The sequence below is a fragment of the Bombus vosnesenskii genome, unplaced genomic scaffold (assembly GCF_011952255.1).
Source record: "Bombus vosnesenskii isolate JDL3184/JDL3185 unplaced genomic scaffold, Bvos_JDL3184-5_v1.1 scf7180000013297, whole genome shotgun sequence".
Lineage (NCBI taxonomy): Eukaryota > Metazoa > Arthropoda > Insecta > Hymenoptera > Apidae > Bombus > Bombus vosnesenskii.
In genome coordinates this window covers 1,076,586-1,091,831 of record NW_022882947.1, presented here as the reverse complement: position 1 = coordinate 1,091,831, position 15,246 = coordinate 1,076,586, and the positions used below count along the sequence as shown (strand labels likewise).

At 38.8% G+C, this 15,246-nt stretch overlaps 1 protein-coding gene and 1 long non-coding RNA gene across 2 annotated transcripts; one reads left to right on the top strand and one right to left on the bottom strand.

Annotated features, from left to right (window-relative positions):
* Positions 1-4,146: 4,146 nt before the first annotated feature.
* On the bottom strand, positions 4,147-11,497 carry LOC117233568 (potassium voltage-gated channel protein Shaw-like). Its single transcript, XM_033493979.1, has 6 exons — positions 11,094-11,497; positions 9,648-10,100; positions 7,210-7,497; positions 6,379-6,588; positions 4,994-5,176; positions 4,147-4,419 (listed from the first exon to the last, which is right to left on the bottom strand). Exons 1-6 carry the CDS (start codon positions 11,388-11,390, stop codon positions 4,180-4,182), a joined length of 1,671 nt encoding a protein of 556 aa, XP_033349870.1. The 5' UTR covers positions 11,391-11,497; the 3' UTR covers positions 4,147-4,179.
* Positions 11,498-14,034: 2,537 nt separating this feature from the next.
* On the top strand, positions 14,035-14,953 carry LOC117233617. Its single transcript, XR_004493356.1, has 3 exons — positions 14,035-14,144; positions 14,301-14,461; positions 14,819-14,953. It is a non-coding gene; the product is annotated as an uncharacterized LOC117233617 (long non-coding RNA).
* Positions 14,954-15,246: the final 293 nt, after the last annotated feature.

Here is a 15,246-nt window from a genome sequence, read left to right as displayed (position 1 = left end):
AAATTGGGAGAAAATTTAAAAAAAAGTTTAATCAATTAAAGACGGTTAAAGAAAAAGTGTCAAGATAAACGTTCAGAAAATAGCCCTTGAATTATAAAATTTCTAGACATATCTTTAGATCTTACATCTTCTTCTACTTCTATTTATTTGCGCTTTGAACAGCTTCCGGTTACATCTCCATTTACCATATTTTATCTTATCTTGTATATCATCCTCGCCACAAAATCTATCTTTCCATTCTTGTAATCTCACTAAGTTAAAATTAAAACCAAAAGTGAAAATTATACTTTTTGAACTTCGAGAGACAGATGCGAAGTATTCTACGTCCTGTAGTTTGCTTTCGCGAGAAAGCGAATGCATTTTGGGAAAAGAGGTCGGTGGAATCTTCTCTGCGAGACTAACTTAGTAATTTGGAAGATGACAAGAGAAGGGAGAAGAGGCTGACAGATGAGAAAAATATCGCGGAAGAATCCATTATTTCGTGCTTTCTAAGTAGCGAGAGACCGAGATAGCTTCCATACATTGCAATTTGAATGACTCAAAATAATTTGTAATATCAATGATGAATTCTTAAAGAATCGTATCGTTGTATGTCGTAAGAATAAATTTCCCTATCACCTTAAAAATTAATAAAAAGCACTCTGCGTCTTCTGATTTCAAAAGAAACTTAATCAGCCTATGAGAAAGCGCGGCGTATCGTAATAGAGTATAATAAATCAGCGAACGTCAACAATCCATTATCGTCCGCGTTCTTTACACAACAATCAGCTACGAATTAACCTCCGGCAATCCTCCTGCCAGATTCACCGTGGCGTGGAAGCCCTCGATCCCCGGACTATTCTTAGCAGCATTAAAAAAGGACAGAGCGATCGAGTTTCCCAGGTGCTCATAACGTATGAATCTCGAAGGGTAAAGGATCAAGAAAACAAAACGACGATATGGAGAATAGAGAAGGATGGTTACGGCAGATCTAACGTCGTGCTTCTGAAAGAAAAATCGAAACGGAGGGTAGATCACCACGATTCCGTCTTTGGCCCTCCACTCTGCTCCCTTGTTCTCGTAATTCATCTGGACACGGTGACAGACACGCGACGAAAAGGTAAGCCGGTCTTAGAAAAAGCCAGACGTCTACGGGGGAAGTTCTGGTCAGCCGCAGGGTCCGTGATGGGACGCGGAACCGGCGAATGGAGAGCGGAAAAGAAGAAAATAACCGAGACATAAGGAGCGAGGCTAGAAGCGATACGTGTGCACGTCGGGGGTAGAGAAAGCTACGTTTACTCGCGCATCACGTTAGAAGAGGTTCAAAGGTATACCCGGGGGGCCTATGACGGTGGCTAAAGGGCGAAGAGAGGGATGGCGTTCTCTCTGCCTCCTCTACCCCCGAGCAAACTGCCCTACCCGGTCGATGCCTTACGCTTGCGCCTTGATACCCGCCGCCGCCCCCTCTTCGCGTCAACCTTCCTTCGCCCTCTGTGAATCTCCCCGCGTTTGAATCGGTGATTAAAGTTTCACCTCGCTTCCGTTCTTCGTTTTCTGCCCTTTTCCCTTTTTCCTCATTTTTCTCTTTTCTTCTATGTACTTCTTTTCAGCCCTTTTTTCCTTTCTTTCGTCGTTTTTGTTCCTTCCGCCGTCCCTGTTTTCCTTTGCGGCCAGATGATAGGGAAACTCTGCCGCCACACAGGAAGTGCCTCTCATTGACGGAAAGGGCACCGTGAACCGTACTCGATTCGCGCTATCGGGCTTGCTTCAGCTACAAATGTTCGCTTTTCTCACAAAGAACTTTCAGCGTTTGTAATTAAGATACAACGCCCCTTCTTTAATTTCGTAAACATTTCGTTGTTCAAACATTCTTTGTTTCGAGATAATTTTACTTTTTACGTTGCTGCAGGGGACGTTCCTGTACTTTCTTCGCTCTGTTTTATACGAATTACGTTATAGAATACATACGAGTACATTTCCATACGAATCAGGCATATCATTTTCTTATTTTCGGCGATCCCTAGTTTTCAACGTATTTGAATCGCTCCTTTTCGACAAATTTATAATTAGTCTTTCGTTGAACGTTGAAACACTTTTTATTTATAATAGGTGGAGTTTCCAGGATTTAGAACATTCTCGGTTTCATGCTACGTTGCGTGCTTATCGCTAGCGTTACTCGCCGTTTTCTTACTTCTTCATAGAAAAAATTCCTTGACCCTACGTTTTTGCTTCCTTTTTTTCCTTTATTCCGTCATTTGCATTCATCTCACAAACGGCGAAGATTTCTTTTGCTTTATAATCAATGAGCAGGTTCTAGCATGTGGCCAACGGAATACTTTATTAATATTTACACGCAAGATCAGCTTGGAAAAGGATGTGTTCACGAGGAAGTGGTTTCACATATCGTTTAATTTAATTTATAAAAGAGATACAATTTCTAGAAGTATTTTTATTTGCAAAGCAACTTTTAAAAGAAGAGATAGCATAAATATTCAAAAGATGTTTCTACCTGCTCCCTACTAATCCTTTCCTTTTCTAGTATAATCAAGTTACCCTTTTTTAAAGTCTTCATATCCTTTCAGCACTCACTGACTTTGTCGTTTAAATATTCAGAAGGAAGAAACAGCGACACGTTCGCAAAAACTCCACAACCGCGCCTCTCCAGGCATAAATAAAGCATCTCACGGATTAAATATACGCATATACATAGGTATTTACGTACGTCCATATCGTCCGCCGAACGAGAATTAACTCGCCACATCAACAAAGTTGTACCAGACGTGATGCACGTTAAGCCAACGAAACGAGAAAAATTATAAATATTCTGTTCTATACGCACGAAGTTCTTCTTTAATCACACAGTTGATTATACAATTTAATGTAGAATTTTAGAGACTCGGTTTAATTAATTCCGTTTAATTGCAATGTGCCAGAAGATGGAGGCTTAAGAGGAACGATTAGTTGCCAGATTTATTGTTTTTATTCCAAGAGTTTACGACCAATAAAACGAAATGTCCGAAGAAGTTTATTTATAATCTCTATAAAATTTATATACGATACAATGTGTAATGTTTACAGTTTTTTACTTTGATCTAGAATTATAAAATGATAAACAAGTAATTTGGAGGACCAGAAACAAAGTGGCACGAGAGCTCGCGTATTCGGACGTCAATTTACTTTGTACAAATTTACTTTGCGTAATAGTTTTGCACGAAACATCATACATAGATGCATTGCTTTAACTTGTTACGCCGTGTACAGTGATTTACATGTGTATTAATCAATGTGAATTTTTTATACTACGCACGATCAAAATGATCGATAGATTTCTAGTCTCAAGATATTTTCTGTTATCATTGCCCAAATTCGTTCTGCGATAAATTGGCCACATCTGTATACTCAAACGAGGCTTAATCGGAGTTTTAATCAAGATTCGTCAAATAAATTCCATGTTCGAGCCAAGGACCTTATAAAACGAAAACTTTCTACGCGGATTCCATCCCCTATTGCATCACAGTCTCAATCAGACGATTTAATAAAATTTACGATTCAACGATAAAAACTACGACGGAAAAGTAGAAGTATTTTCCATAAATTTTAAAGATCGCATAGACACTCGTACAAGGGCGTATACACCGTCGAGAAGATTTCCCAGTAAGAAAGAAACGAATCCAGAGAATCAAGTTTTACACGTGCACCGCTGTAATCCGAGTAAAATACGAGTCGCGCTATTGAATCGAGTATCATTGTGGAGAAGAGAAAGAAACTTTTATTCCGAAGGGAAGATAATTTCAGGCGAAATGGATTAAGATTTCCAGCATTGTCGCATAAACAGTGACGCGTAGCCAGGCGTCGCGTCGTCGCGTCGAACTAAATGAATTTTACCTCGAGGATTTCGCGCCGACGTTCACTGCTTATTCATTACGCGCCTTTTCTCACCTATTTTCATTTTTATTCCAACGCGATTGATCAATCACCAATTCGGTAAATAGGTCGGTTATTCGAAGATGTGACTGTGCCATCTTTAGATTTGCGAATCTGTCACTTTAGTCAAACGGTTCTAATTCTGACGAGGTTTTCTGATGAGATCATTGATTCTACGCGAATAATCTGATTTACGAGACAGCGTGTCACTCGTATTTAATAGGAAAATAAATAGAGGAGAGCAATTAAATCGAATTTATTTATGCGCATTAACTGTTACATCGTTTCCAACGTGTCTGGCACAATGATGTAAGTATGAGGTATATCTTTGGAGGTTCCTGTAAACCAGCTTGCCTTTTTGCCCTCCTCCCTTTGATACGTATCATACGTAGCCCCATCAACTGCTGTGCCATTTTTCACGGGATTGGTGGTGGCAAGGTGAGGAGAATCCACTCTGTCAGAATTTATGGTTCCCGTGACGGTGGATTCTTGCGGCAAATTTATCACGATATTAGGCTGTGTAAGAGGAAATACCAACAAAAAAGCATGAACAAGTTGCTTTGAAAGTGTAATTAGTACACACATTGTTATTAATATATTTGTGTTCAATGTAGGCGGTCTTTACACGGTACTCTTGCATTTTGCATTTTGTTTCCTTTGCGAAACACGCTCAGACAGTTCCTAGCGAGGGCTGCTTTCAGCATCTGGCTGGTTTCTCATAAATTGTAAAAGGAAACCTCCTTTTCCCTCACCGGAACGTCTAATGCGTTAAAATCTTGTTGCAGCTTTATTTATTAACTGCACGGCATATGAATCGTGTCGGAACGGGGTTTGTATTACCTCGTTGCACCTTTACGAGCATTCAGGTTCCTCAATATGCAAATCAAATGGACGCGAACGTAGAGTGTCTCGTTATTCATTAACGACAGTTCTCCGGTGCATCGAGGATTATGTAATTCAATTTTATACAGTAATTAAGGCAGCCGGTATTCTTTTAATTGGTCTATCGTTTATAAAATTTATCGATTTACTGGTTACTGACAGAATGACATCACTGCACACCTCAAATTATCAACGCATAGCACATTACCTGCAGATTGAAAACATTTTCCAACCCTATGGTTGCTGGTCTCCGTCTCAGTGACCTGGACGAGGTATTGGAAATAAGTTGAGATTGAATATCGTTGGCATCTTGGTAACTCAAACATCTCGATCGTCTTGGCACTTCCGCTGGTAGCACTCTTCGCCTTTGTTTCGGTAACTTGCTTCGAGCCTGTAACAATTTTTACGTTATTTCATTAATTTTTGCAATTTTTGCTTTATTTTTGCTCTAAATTCGTCAAAAGAGATTCCATCAAGATCGACGACCCAACACGACTGTGATCTCTTCTTGTTAGAATTACTTTGCAAATTATTTCAATGAGACTCATGTTCGTTTCGTCGATACGTTCTTCCTCCTTCGTGTTTTCATTACTCTCCCGCCAGTATCCTCGAATATGCTTCGTCGAAATGAAAAGATGTACGAAGCGGCCGAAATAAAGGTCGTGCAATCTCGAAACGTTTAATTTTCACGATGTTTTCCGCAGAACTTTCCGAATGCTCGCCCTCACGGACGAAACTTTCGAGTTTCCTTAAACTCGCGGGTTTTCAAGTAGCGAATGCTGGCCTAATCTTGACAGAGATAAAACGTTTAATACGGAACTTCTTAGACAGGTAACGGTACGATGTATAGACTCGCGAGTTCGCCAACATCGAACTTAAAATATTCCGTTGTCGATTAATTGAATGGCGGCGTCAATGCGGTGTATATCGAGTGCGCGTATCCGCGTTGCTCTAATGGCGGCATAAAAAATTGACACCGGGGCGAAACTTCTTCGCCGGATAGAAAGTTTCAAATTGGCTAGCGAAAAGTGCAAAAGTTTGCATGTTGCTAGGCTGAATGGACTCCCGCTTCCGTGTTCTCGGTGAACGCGTTATTCAGGAACTGGTCCCCGAGCCAAGGCAAGTTAATCCGATGAAAAAAGGAAAATCTTCGCGCGTTACCTTCGCGTCAACTTCCTGTCTCGTTGAAAGAAACTGTGTCTGACACGAGGTTTATTAAATATTATATATGACTTGGGCAAAAGTTACTCAGGCTTAAAGCAAAAGAATTTTATGCTTGGGGCACGAATTTGTACAAAATAAGGGATTTAATTAACATTAATTTAATGAAATTTGATTCGTAGCTTCAGGTTTTAAGTAGCTTAATTTGAGTAATCTTCAACGTGAGAATATTAAAAGAGGAAAAGTTTAGGAAGAGCGATGTCTCGCGTTGTGTCAGTGAGTACTGGTGAGCCTTCCATATATTTATTTTATTTTCCCATTCCATTTTTCTATCTGTCCTGAAATAGCGCAGTATAAATTCGTGCATATATATGTATAACGTATTCCAAAGGAGAAAGAAGAGATCTAAGCTTTTGAAAATGTGCTACGAACCTGCGTATGGGAATAAAACATGGAGAAGTTGCTGACGATAACAGGAACTGGAAGAGCGATAGCTAGAACGCCCGCAATAGCGCACAATCCCCCGATGAACATTCCGGGAAAGGTTTTTGGTGTCATATCGCCGTAACCAACTGTCGTCATGGTCACCAAGGCCCACCAGAGACCGTGCGGTATGCTGTCGAAGTCGTTATGCGGGTTTTCCTATCAGTCAAACGAGATGTATGAACGATCGTTTTAAGGTTTGTGCTTTCGAATAGGAACATTTAGGTTTCAAAAGGAAGAAAGCACCGCTTCTAAACATGAAGATATTGTTCCGTATATTCGCGAAACGATAATGCATCGTATTTGGCATTTGACAGTAAAGTAACGAGTTACTACAAGTACAATATACATCGGTATGTTGCTGTTACTGTCAAAGATAAATGAAAAATAATGCCTGTATGGAGAACCCAACGAGAACTTGTTCTATATTCGCTCGAATTCCTACAAAACTATATCCCACGAACAAAGATTTACACGCGGTCTTAATCCTCTTCTCAAATTAACTTGTTCAAAGAAGTAATCAAGGAATTCGAACTGAAACGTTTGCACGTAGTGAAAGTTTCAATATCGATCGTGCTCGGAGATCAAAGCTTCTCCCGAGCGAAACTTGTTCGTAGTACTTTAATATTTTAACTCCTTTTCCAATTATTACGTTCCGATCGTCCAACTTACACAACCTGGAAATCTTGCACCTGGTATACTCTGGGAAAGCAAGTGTAAGCACTTTTCGAGAAGTGCACTTTCGAGATGCCAATTTTCCTTTTTGTCCAATCAACTTACTTGAAGACGTTCTGCGTAGAAGATGAGACTGGCGAAGACGACGATGCCTAGAACGAGGAAGAATACCAGCAACGCCAATTCCTTGGCTGACGCCTTGAACGTATGGATCAGAATCCTAAGTCCTGGGGAGTGTCTCGTCAGCTTGAAGAGCCGCAGGACTCGAGCTATCGACAGAATTTCGAGATACAGGCTGGACTTGGTAAGGAACTCCGTGTAAAAGCTCAACGTAGCGGTTAAGTCTATCGCGTTCACTGGTGACACGGCGAATCTCTTGAAGCTTGGGCTTACCTGTAATTAAGTCGATCAATGAATCAGACCTTATATGTCAGATCGTGCTACAACATTGAAAATTTTGTTAATTTCTATCTCGATGCCAATCAAATAAATAGACACGAGTTTCCTTCTATTCGAAAATTTGCTTCTTCCAACGATCAGATAGATTCCGAGGGCTCCACTGTAGATTGTAAATGAGAATTCAATAATTGCGCTATTGATCACTGCGGAGCGTATGGTTTATGCAGGATTTCGCGTAGAAGTGAAAAATCCTCGGTACTTTGTCCACATCGTTGGTATTTTTCGCACGTTCCCAACCGTTCCTCGCCGAAAAAAATCAATACACGAAATCCGTATTCCGGCTTTCAAACATCACGCGAAATATAAATTACACGGAATGATCTTTCGCGAGTCGCGTGCAACGTCATTAAATCTCCTTCTAATATTCGTTTTGATTTTTAAAAGCAACGACTTGCTCCGCTGGAAGCTATTACTCTGCGACTAATCAAGGTCTAGATGAAATTATGATGTGACAGTTTAAAAGCAAACGTGACATTTCATTTTAGTTCTTGGTAGAAATAAATGGTTTTTAAATTTCGTGGCAGTGGATGTTATTCGGCGTACGGTGAAACCGGGCAGGTTATAATTTCCTTGAATTTATACGTGTTTCAACGTGTTGGAAAGTACAGTAGTAAATACAGATACCCAATAAATCAAATAGTACTTTTATAATGTTTTATATACGAGCAAAAACGAGTCCTGGATAAAGGGATAATTAACGAATGATTTGTTACGTTGTTTAGTTGGAAGCAGTAAATCATTTCTAGTCTGGGATTTTTGCTGATTTACTTCCATAAAAATCTGAAACATCGTTGTATCTATTAAGACACGGAGAAACAAAATCAGGAAGTCAGAGATCCAACTGGTTTTTCCGGTATTGATATATCTTGAAAAAAAAAAAGTACAATTGTAAGCTTAACATAACACGTATTCGAGACAGTCGTTAAGTTAATTGAACGTCGACCTAAAACTTCTCAAATATCGATTACAAGTTTTCGCGATCGATTACACGTTCTTCGACCGTAATATCATGCCTTGTGTTGTTTCTAACAATAATTCTTTTCTCGCAAGTGTTTTCTTTCGCCGTTAATTCGTTATTTGCGGCAATTCACATTTAAGGCGGTTTATCAAGAAATAGTCGAGGTCGTCTGGTACGTTAATTTATCTGTGTTAGCAAGCTAACCCGAACTAGCTTGCACCGAATTGAATTTGTTTACCGCACGTAGCACGCGCAAAAACGTGCTTTGTTCTAATGTTGTACCATTGTGTTTCACTGGTGAACCACTTTTGCTCCTGTCACTCACGTGCACTTGAAAGGGACGTAATTACATCGCGGGGTTACTTCGTTATTCACTCCTTCTTAGCTTATATAAAATGCAATAACAATGAAAGGTTGTACGATAATTACACTAAACAACCACGTTTTATTTGGATATTCTACGTCCTTTAAACACAACTCGAAACTGTTAAAAACTGTCTATCAAAATTTTTAACGGAAATATTTTAATTCCAATTTCCTCGTTTCAAGTACGGTTTTGTGTAATTGTATCTCATATGATATAAACATGCATGAAACTAGGGCAATTAATTGATTTTAACGAGGCGTAGAGCTTCACGTGCAAAATACTGCATTAATGATAATTTTATGTCATTTAATGTATATGGTGTCGTAGCAAGATATGTAATATAATTAACCAAATGGTTCTCTGTAAAGCGTTCGATATTTGCTGATAAATGTAATAAAATGCCCACAGCACACCTTTATAATTACAACATTTTTTCTCGCTTTTCACTTGTAGATTACGTTGCAGTTTAGTTGGAAATAATCCTCTACGTTATACGTTATACACATACGTGTGTATGATCGTGTATGGAATGATTGATTGCTCGATCTTTACCTTTTCGCCTCCTGCGGCACATTTAATCATTCGATAAATATTTATTTAAAAAAGAACTGCATAAAATAAGAGAGAAAACGTTATCTATTGATTGTCGATGAAATGAAATTCCAAGGGTTTAACTGGAGGAAAGAGGTGTAGCTTCGAGCTGTCGAATACCATAATTACCCAGCTATCGTAACAACGATAGGACAATTTTCTACGTACCAAGCAGCGAAGAGTAATCTCCAAAGTAAACCAAGCGTTGCACGTATGTTCAAGGTAAAAGAGCACCGGATAAGAATCGACGTGATCCACGTATCCGCTGGATTCGAAATGCAGCGATTCATCGTTCCGTTGATTGTTTCTCGATTGTTTCGTCATCGTGTGACTCTTGAGGCAGAAGCAGAGAACCGAGAGGCAGATGAAAAGTATCGACATACAGGCTATGCACTTGGCCGCGGTAGAGGAATACGGCTCGTCGAACAGAGCCCAGATCCTTGGCCGTAGTTTTTGCCATTTTGTCAAGGTCCCTCTGTTGTATTCCTCCTCGTAACCGAAAAGTCGCGCGATCTCCTCGTCGCTTAATTTCTCACCCTCTATGTCCAGCTTGTCGAGAATTGCCAGAGTTGCTTGGGTGTCCCTGTGCACGCTGTAGGTGCTCCAACAACACGGTTCCACCTGAAATGTATGCGTAATTGGAAATTATACGCGTCGGCGATGATTAGAACTTGGCTAATTGCAGATCACGTAACTATAATAGATAGAGATCGTATTCCAGCTACATATCGAATAATTTCTTGGTCGTGATAAATTTTTGTGTTATCGCTGAGAGATTATCAATTATAATATAACGCTGCCTTAATTAGCGTGAGCGGATTTTCGCGAGATCCTCCAGGAGAAAAAAGGATCAGACGAAGACGAAAAGGTTAATTGATATTGATTACGTCATTAATTAACCAAGAAAGCGCAACGAACGAATAGAAGACCCAGTTTCTACCGTTATCTGTGTTTCACGTTTGCTACACAATTATATTTTACGAATGGTAAATTAGACGATACAAACAGCGTAGAAGAGCTGTGTATTTCGTTTTTCAAGAAATAAAAATACTCGCTAGAGCACGTTAGACAAATAATCGATAATTTGGAAACAAATTTGTCGTGTGTCTGGCAATTGGCCGCAACTTAAGCGTATAATCGATCAGAACCCAAAATCAAACGCTGGATGTTTGTGCAATAGAAACTGTCGTCGGACAAACGTTTCTAACCCGGTGACTCGATAGCAGGCCCGTGATTTCTGCGTTTTGAAAGAGACATTTCCTGCGATATCAAAGCATATTTGTGTCCGCGCTGCTAGTCTGGAAAATGAACAGGCAACCAATGTTAATTATGCAGAATCGTTAAACGTTATGAAATAATGCAGTTGCGTTTCGAATCGAATAAACGGTCGGAATAAACGACCGAGTAAACGTTCAAATCTTTTGATCGTGGTATTCGTGTTTCGTTAGAATTTTAGTTTTAGAGTAAATGTTCAAACAAATATAGCGAGTCATCTATTCTTGTTTCTGTTATCTGCTGACTTCTTTTTCCTGATTCAGCGTAACCAGAGTAATCACGTAGGATTTTACATAAAACGAAGTCGTTTCGCGGTTGAAATAAAAGGTAATTGCAAACCTGATTAGAGTCCAGTCCCCAGAAGTCGAGTTCCTCCTCGAAAAGCGGACCACAAACGTCTGTCGGGTAATGAAGCTTTCCGGTACGATAGTAATTCAACACCTGGGCAAAAACGCCCGGATGGCGATCGTAAAAGTATTCGTTCAAAATAGGATCGTAATTGACCAGGGCTTCCGTTAAACGTGACAACCTAGTAGCTGGTATTTTCTTCAGAGTAGACTTGTAGGTTTCGTGTCGTACACCGCCGACGTTCAGGATCACCCGGTCGTTCCATCTGCCGTCATCTAGCTTTCTCATCCTTCTGGATTTCCACGGTTCGCATGGTAGAAGGAAAAGCTCGAATGATAACTCAGGCTTCCGGACGGCATTGATATCAGACGCCGAAATGGTAAGAGCTATCAAATAAAAATTTATCGTATTGGTAAAGGAAATAGCTGGACAATTTTCGTTTTTCTTTCCTCTTTTCTATCTTTTTGTTCTTTCTTTTTGTCTCTATTTTCTCACTGCTATGTATACAGTTGCGGTGGAATTTGTGGACGCAAAGAGACGTTATGTAATACAAATTGAATAGAAACGAATTTTACGTAATAAGATACTTTCCTAAAAGGAAGTGAATTTTACATAATCTTGATAATGTATATTTTGTCTGAGATACAAGATGAGGTTTTATCTTCCTTTTTCGATGTGATGTAATGTAATACTGTTTCACTACTGTTACGTAGTGGTTCTTTTGTCAAGGAAATTGTGAAAGAAGCTTGTTTACGGAAAAATTAAATTAAGGTAGCTGATATAGGATAAGAAATAGCGATGGAATAGACTTCCAATGCAATTTTTTAAGGTATGACTTTTGGGATATCGGCACAAATAGGTTCGTCCGTAAAAATGATCCAACGTAAAATTCAATTTGACGCAAGTGTACGTAATAAATTTCAAAGATGCTTTCTCTTACAAAGTCTCGCTAAAATGTTAACAAAATTTGCCGATATTCCCTCAGTTTATGGTACATAATATTACGACGTAAGAAACGTGGTTATTTCGTCTACCAATACTATTAACCATATGAAGCTGATACTTTGCAAACAATCGATAAATTTTGCAAATACTTCATTCTTTGCTTTGCACACTGTGCAAACACACACCGGACACATATACAAAACGCAATGTACGCATCTACCTGTACATCGAAGAAGATGGCATAGACGTATGCATATTTTCGTATTTTATTGCTTGTTAGCAGACGTAGGATCAATATTTTCATATTCCTATAGAAGTCGAGGATGTTGGCAAGGCAATCAATATGTACTTTGCGTTATTAAATTTACGACGATGAGAAGGGGTAGGTTTTCAAATGCAGCGTCGCGCAATTACGCTCGCCGTGACCACTGATTACTCGACATCTAGTTTTCTATTATATATAATCTACGCGAAAGAAGACCGAAGTGAGTATTACAACACCCTTGGGAAGGATTGGCCGTCGGGAAAAACTGATTGGAAAATAGGTTGGAAATAAGAACCGTTCCAGGGGGAAATACGAGCCGCCCGTCAACTGTGCAATTTGAACGAAGCCACGTTCAGTCAAACGTAAAATCCGTACATCTTCTTAATGGTTTTTCTGTAGACTCGAAGGAATTTTAATTTTGACTTTTCTTTTCAGTATTTTGTCACTGAATTTTGTAATTGTATGTTAATGATGCGAGTTTATAGTATGCTGTGTTACAGTATAGCGTTAGTTAGCTTTTAGGAAATTCGATGCGCTTTCCATGCGGTGTCAAAAATATATCGGGACTTAAACACACACGATCACCGCACTTTATACTCGATCAGATCTTTCGATAATAGGTATCTAGTAAAATTATCGTTTCCACGCATTAAGCACAAACACACAAGCATTATGGCAAATATACAATGCTCCCACTGAATTTATTTTAATAAAAGATAAAATAATAATCCTCACCAATTATATACTACGTATCCGTTAATCATATTTTTATAACGATTTAAATAATACGAACAATCTAATATCCTATATCAATCTACAGTCTATAAGAGAGATCAAAAAATTATTCACACTTGAAGTTTTTTTACAACTGAAAGTCACATAGGATCAGAACGATCCACTGGCGGAGAAAACGTCGATCGTTTCACCGCAGTCGATCGAAGAACTCGAGTTTCACGCAGAAGAATAACCCACGAAGCAAACGCGATTTCTCGTTCTATAAATTCGACACTGTTTATTTGCGTGGCCAGTCGCGAACCTTCAAGTTCCATCGACACGTGAACCGACGAGACTGTTCCATTTTAGAAACGAACTGAAAAATATTTATTTTCAAAATGTCGTTCATTCGTGTGAAAATCAACTAAGTGATAACCATTAAATTCTTCGGTATGTCGAATGTAAACGTATTCGATCTAGTTCGATATATTATACGATTAATGTGTAAATTGTATTCATAAGGGTGTACGCTTTTATGGAGTGACGATAAGCAGAGTTTTACAAGAAGGAGATGAAAGAGCAAGATAGAAACCATGAAAGGTGTAATATAAACTAATGAAAGATCAAAGTGTTCTGTGGTATACAGTAGTCTACTAGTATTTCAGTGCTGTCTCCGTAATTTATTTTTCGTGAGACACATCTTATGTAACTGAGTTTAAGGATTTACGAAACTCTAATATAACATATATATTGTATAAATATCATATCATACACACACATATATATATATATTATTATATAACTAATTTTAGTAATTTATTAGTAGTTTTAGTAATAGTAAATATATACTCTAGATTTTATCTTCCAGTTATCACTGGTTTTACAATTTTTACCATATACCACTGCATAAGTATTTCGAATTTCGCGCGAGAATTTGATTGGAAGCGGCGCTGTTGCGCGCCGACCAATCAGGAATCAACTAAGCGATGCTACGTCGCGGGACTTCATTCTACAGTCGAAAATTGTGGCGTCGATATGTATCTCTCCGCTCCAACCGCGTCACCTTAACTACGTCGTATTTCCACCGCTATCCTGTTCCTATTATACGCTACTATTAGGTTAGTTTAATTAATACGCATTTGTTTAACGATTTATTCGACATTATTGTACCGAAACTCATTAGTTTTTCGAACTTTTGTTGGTTCACTTTTTGTCGATCGACCGTTCGATTCGCTTATTGTCTCATTTTAATGTAACCGGTTTTAATTTTACAGATTTATGTCAAATATTTGGTTCTCTCTTGCACAGATAGCTGTTTGATCACTAAAACGAATTCGAAAGAACAGAAATTTATGGACGCCATGATAATTAATGGATAATTCGATGGCTGTCAAGCGGATTTGGTGTTCGATTCGCTGTAGTAAATGCAGAAGAAGTATGTATACGTTTATATTGTTTCTTTGTTGAACCATACGTAATAAGCATTTGATGTACAATTGTTATATGTCACGGAGATCAGTAATTCGTATTAAATAATTGATTTGACATATAGATCGAGTAGTTCAGCGAAACAGATTCTTAATAGATTCTTAAATTTTTGCTTGTAATATCGAAGTATCTTTTTTTTTTGTACTTTACTCATATTTTAAAGGAAAATTTAGTTTTAGTTTTAACTACTACTAATGCTGTATTATAACAATGCTTTATTGCAATGGTTCTAATTCAAACTCGTCTGTAATTCAAATCACTACACTCCCTCTGCGGTTGAATATGATTCCTATGTTGTCCATAGCAAATCGCAGAGGGCGTAAGAAGCACGTCGAATTTTTTCCAAGTCGGTATTTCAGAACGTGACACACAAAGCGTTATTTAATGTCACCACTGATGTATCACGTTTATTCTATCGTTAACATTAGGAGATACATACGTTGAGCGACATCTGTTATCAACCGTAGTTTTAAATCACGAAACGTCTGACCTCTATGCAGAAGACCCTGCACTACAAAAAGATTATCGGAGATCGTGAGATCGCTACTAACAACTGGACCAAAACAACGAAACGAAACGATGCATCTTCCGATGTCAAGAACAATTGTGAACACACGCGACCGGGTTGTTTACTCGCAGGCGCACAAAAACTAGGATAGAATATGGCCTGTCGGTTCGTTGAACGCTATGTATCACGCAAGCGAAAGCGCGATTCGGAAAAACGGATTGTTG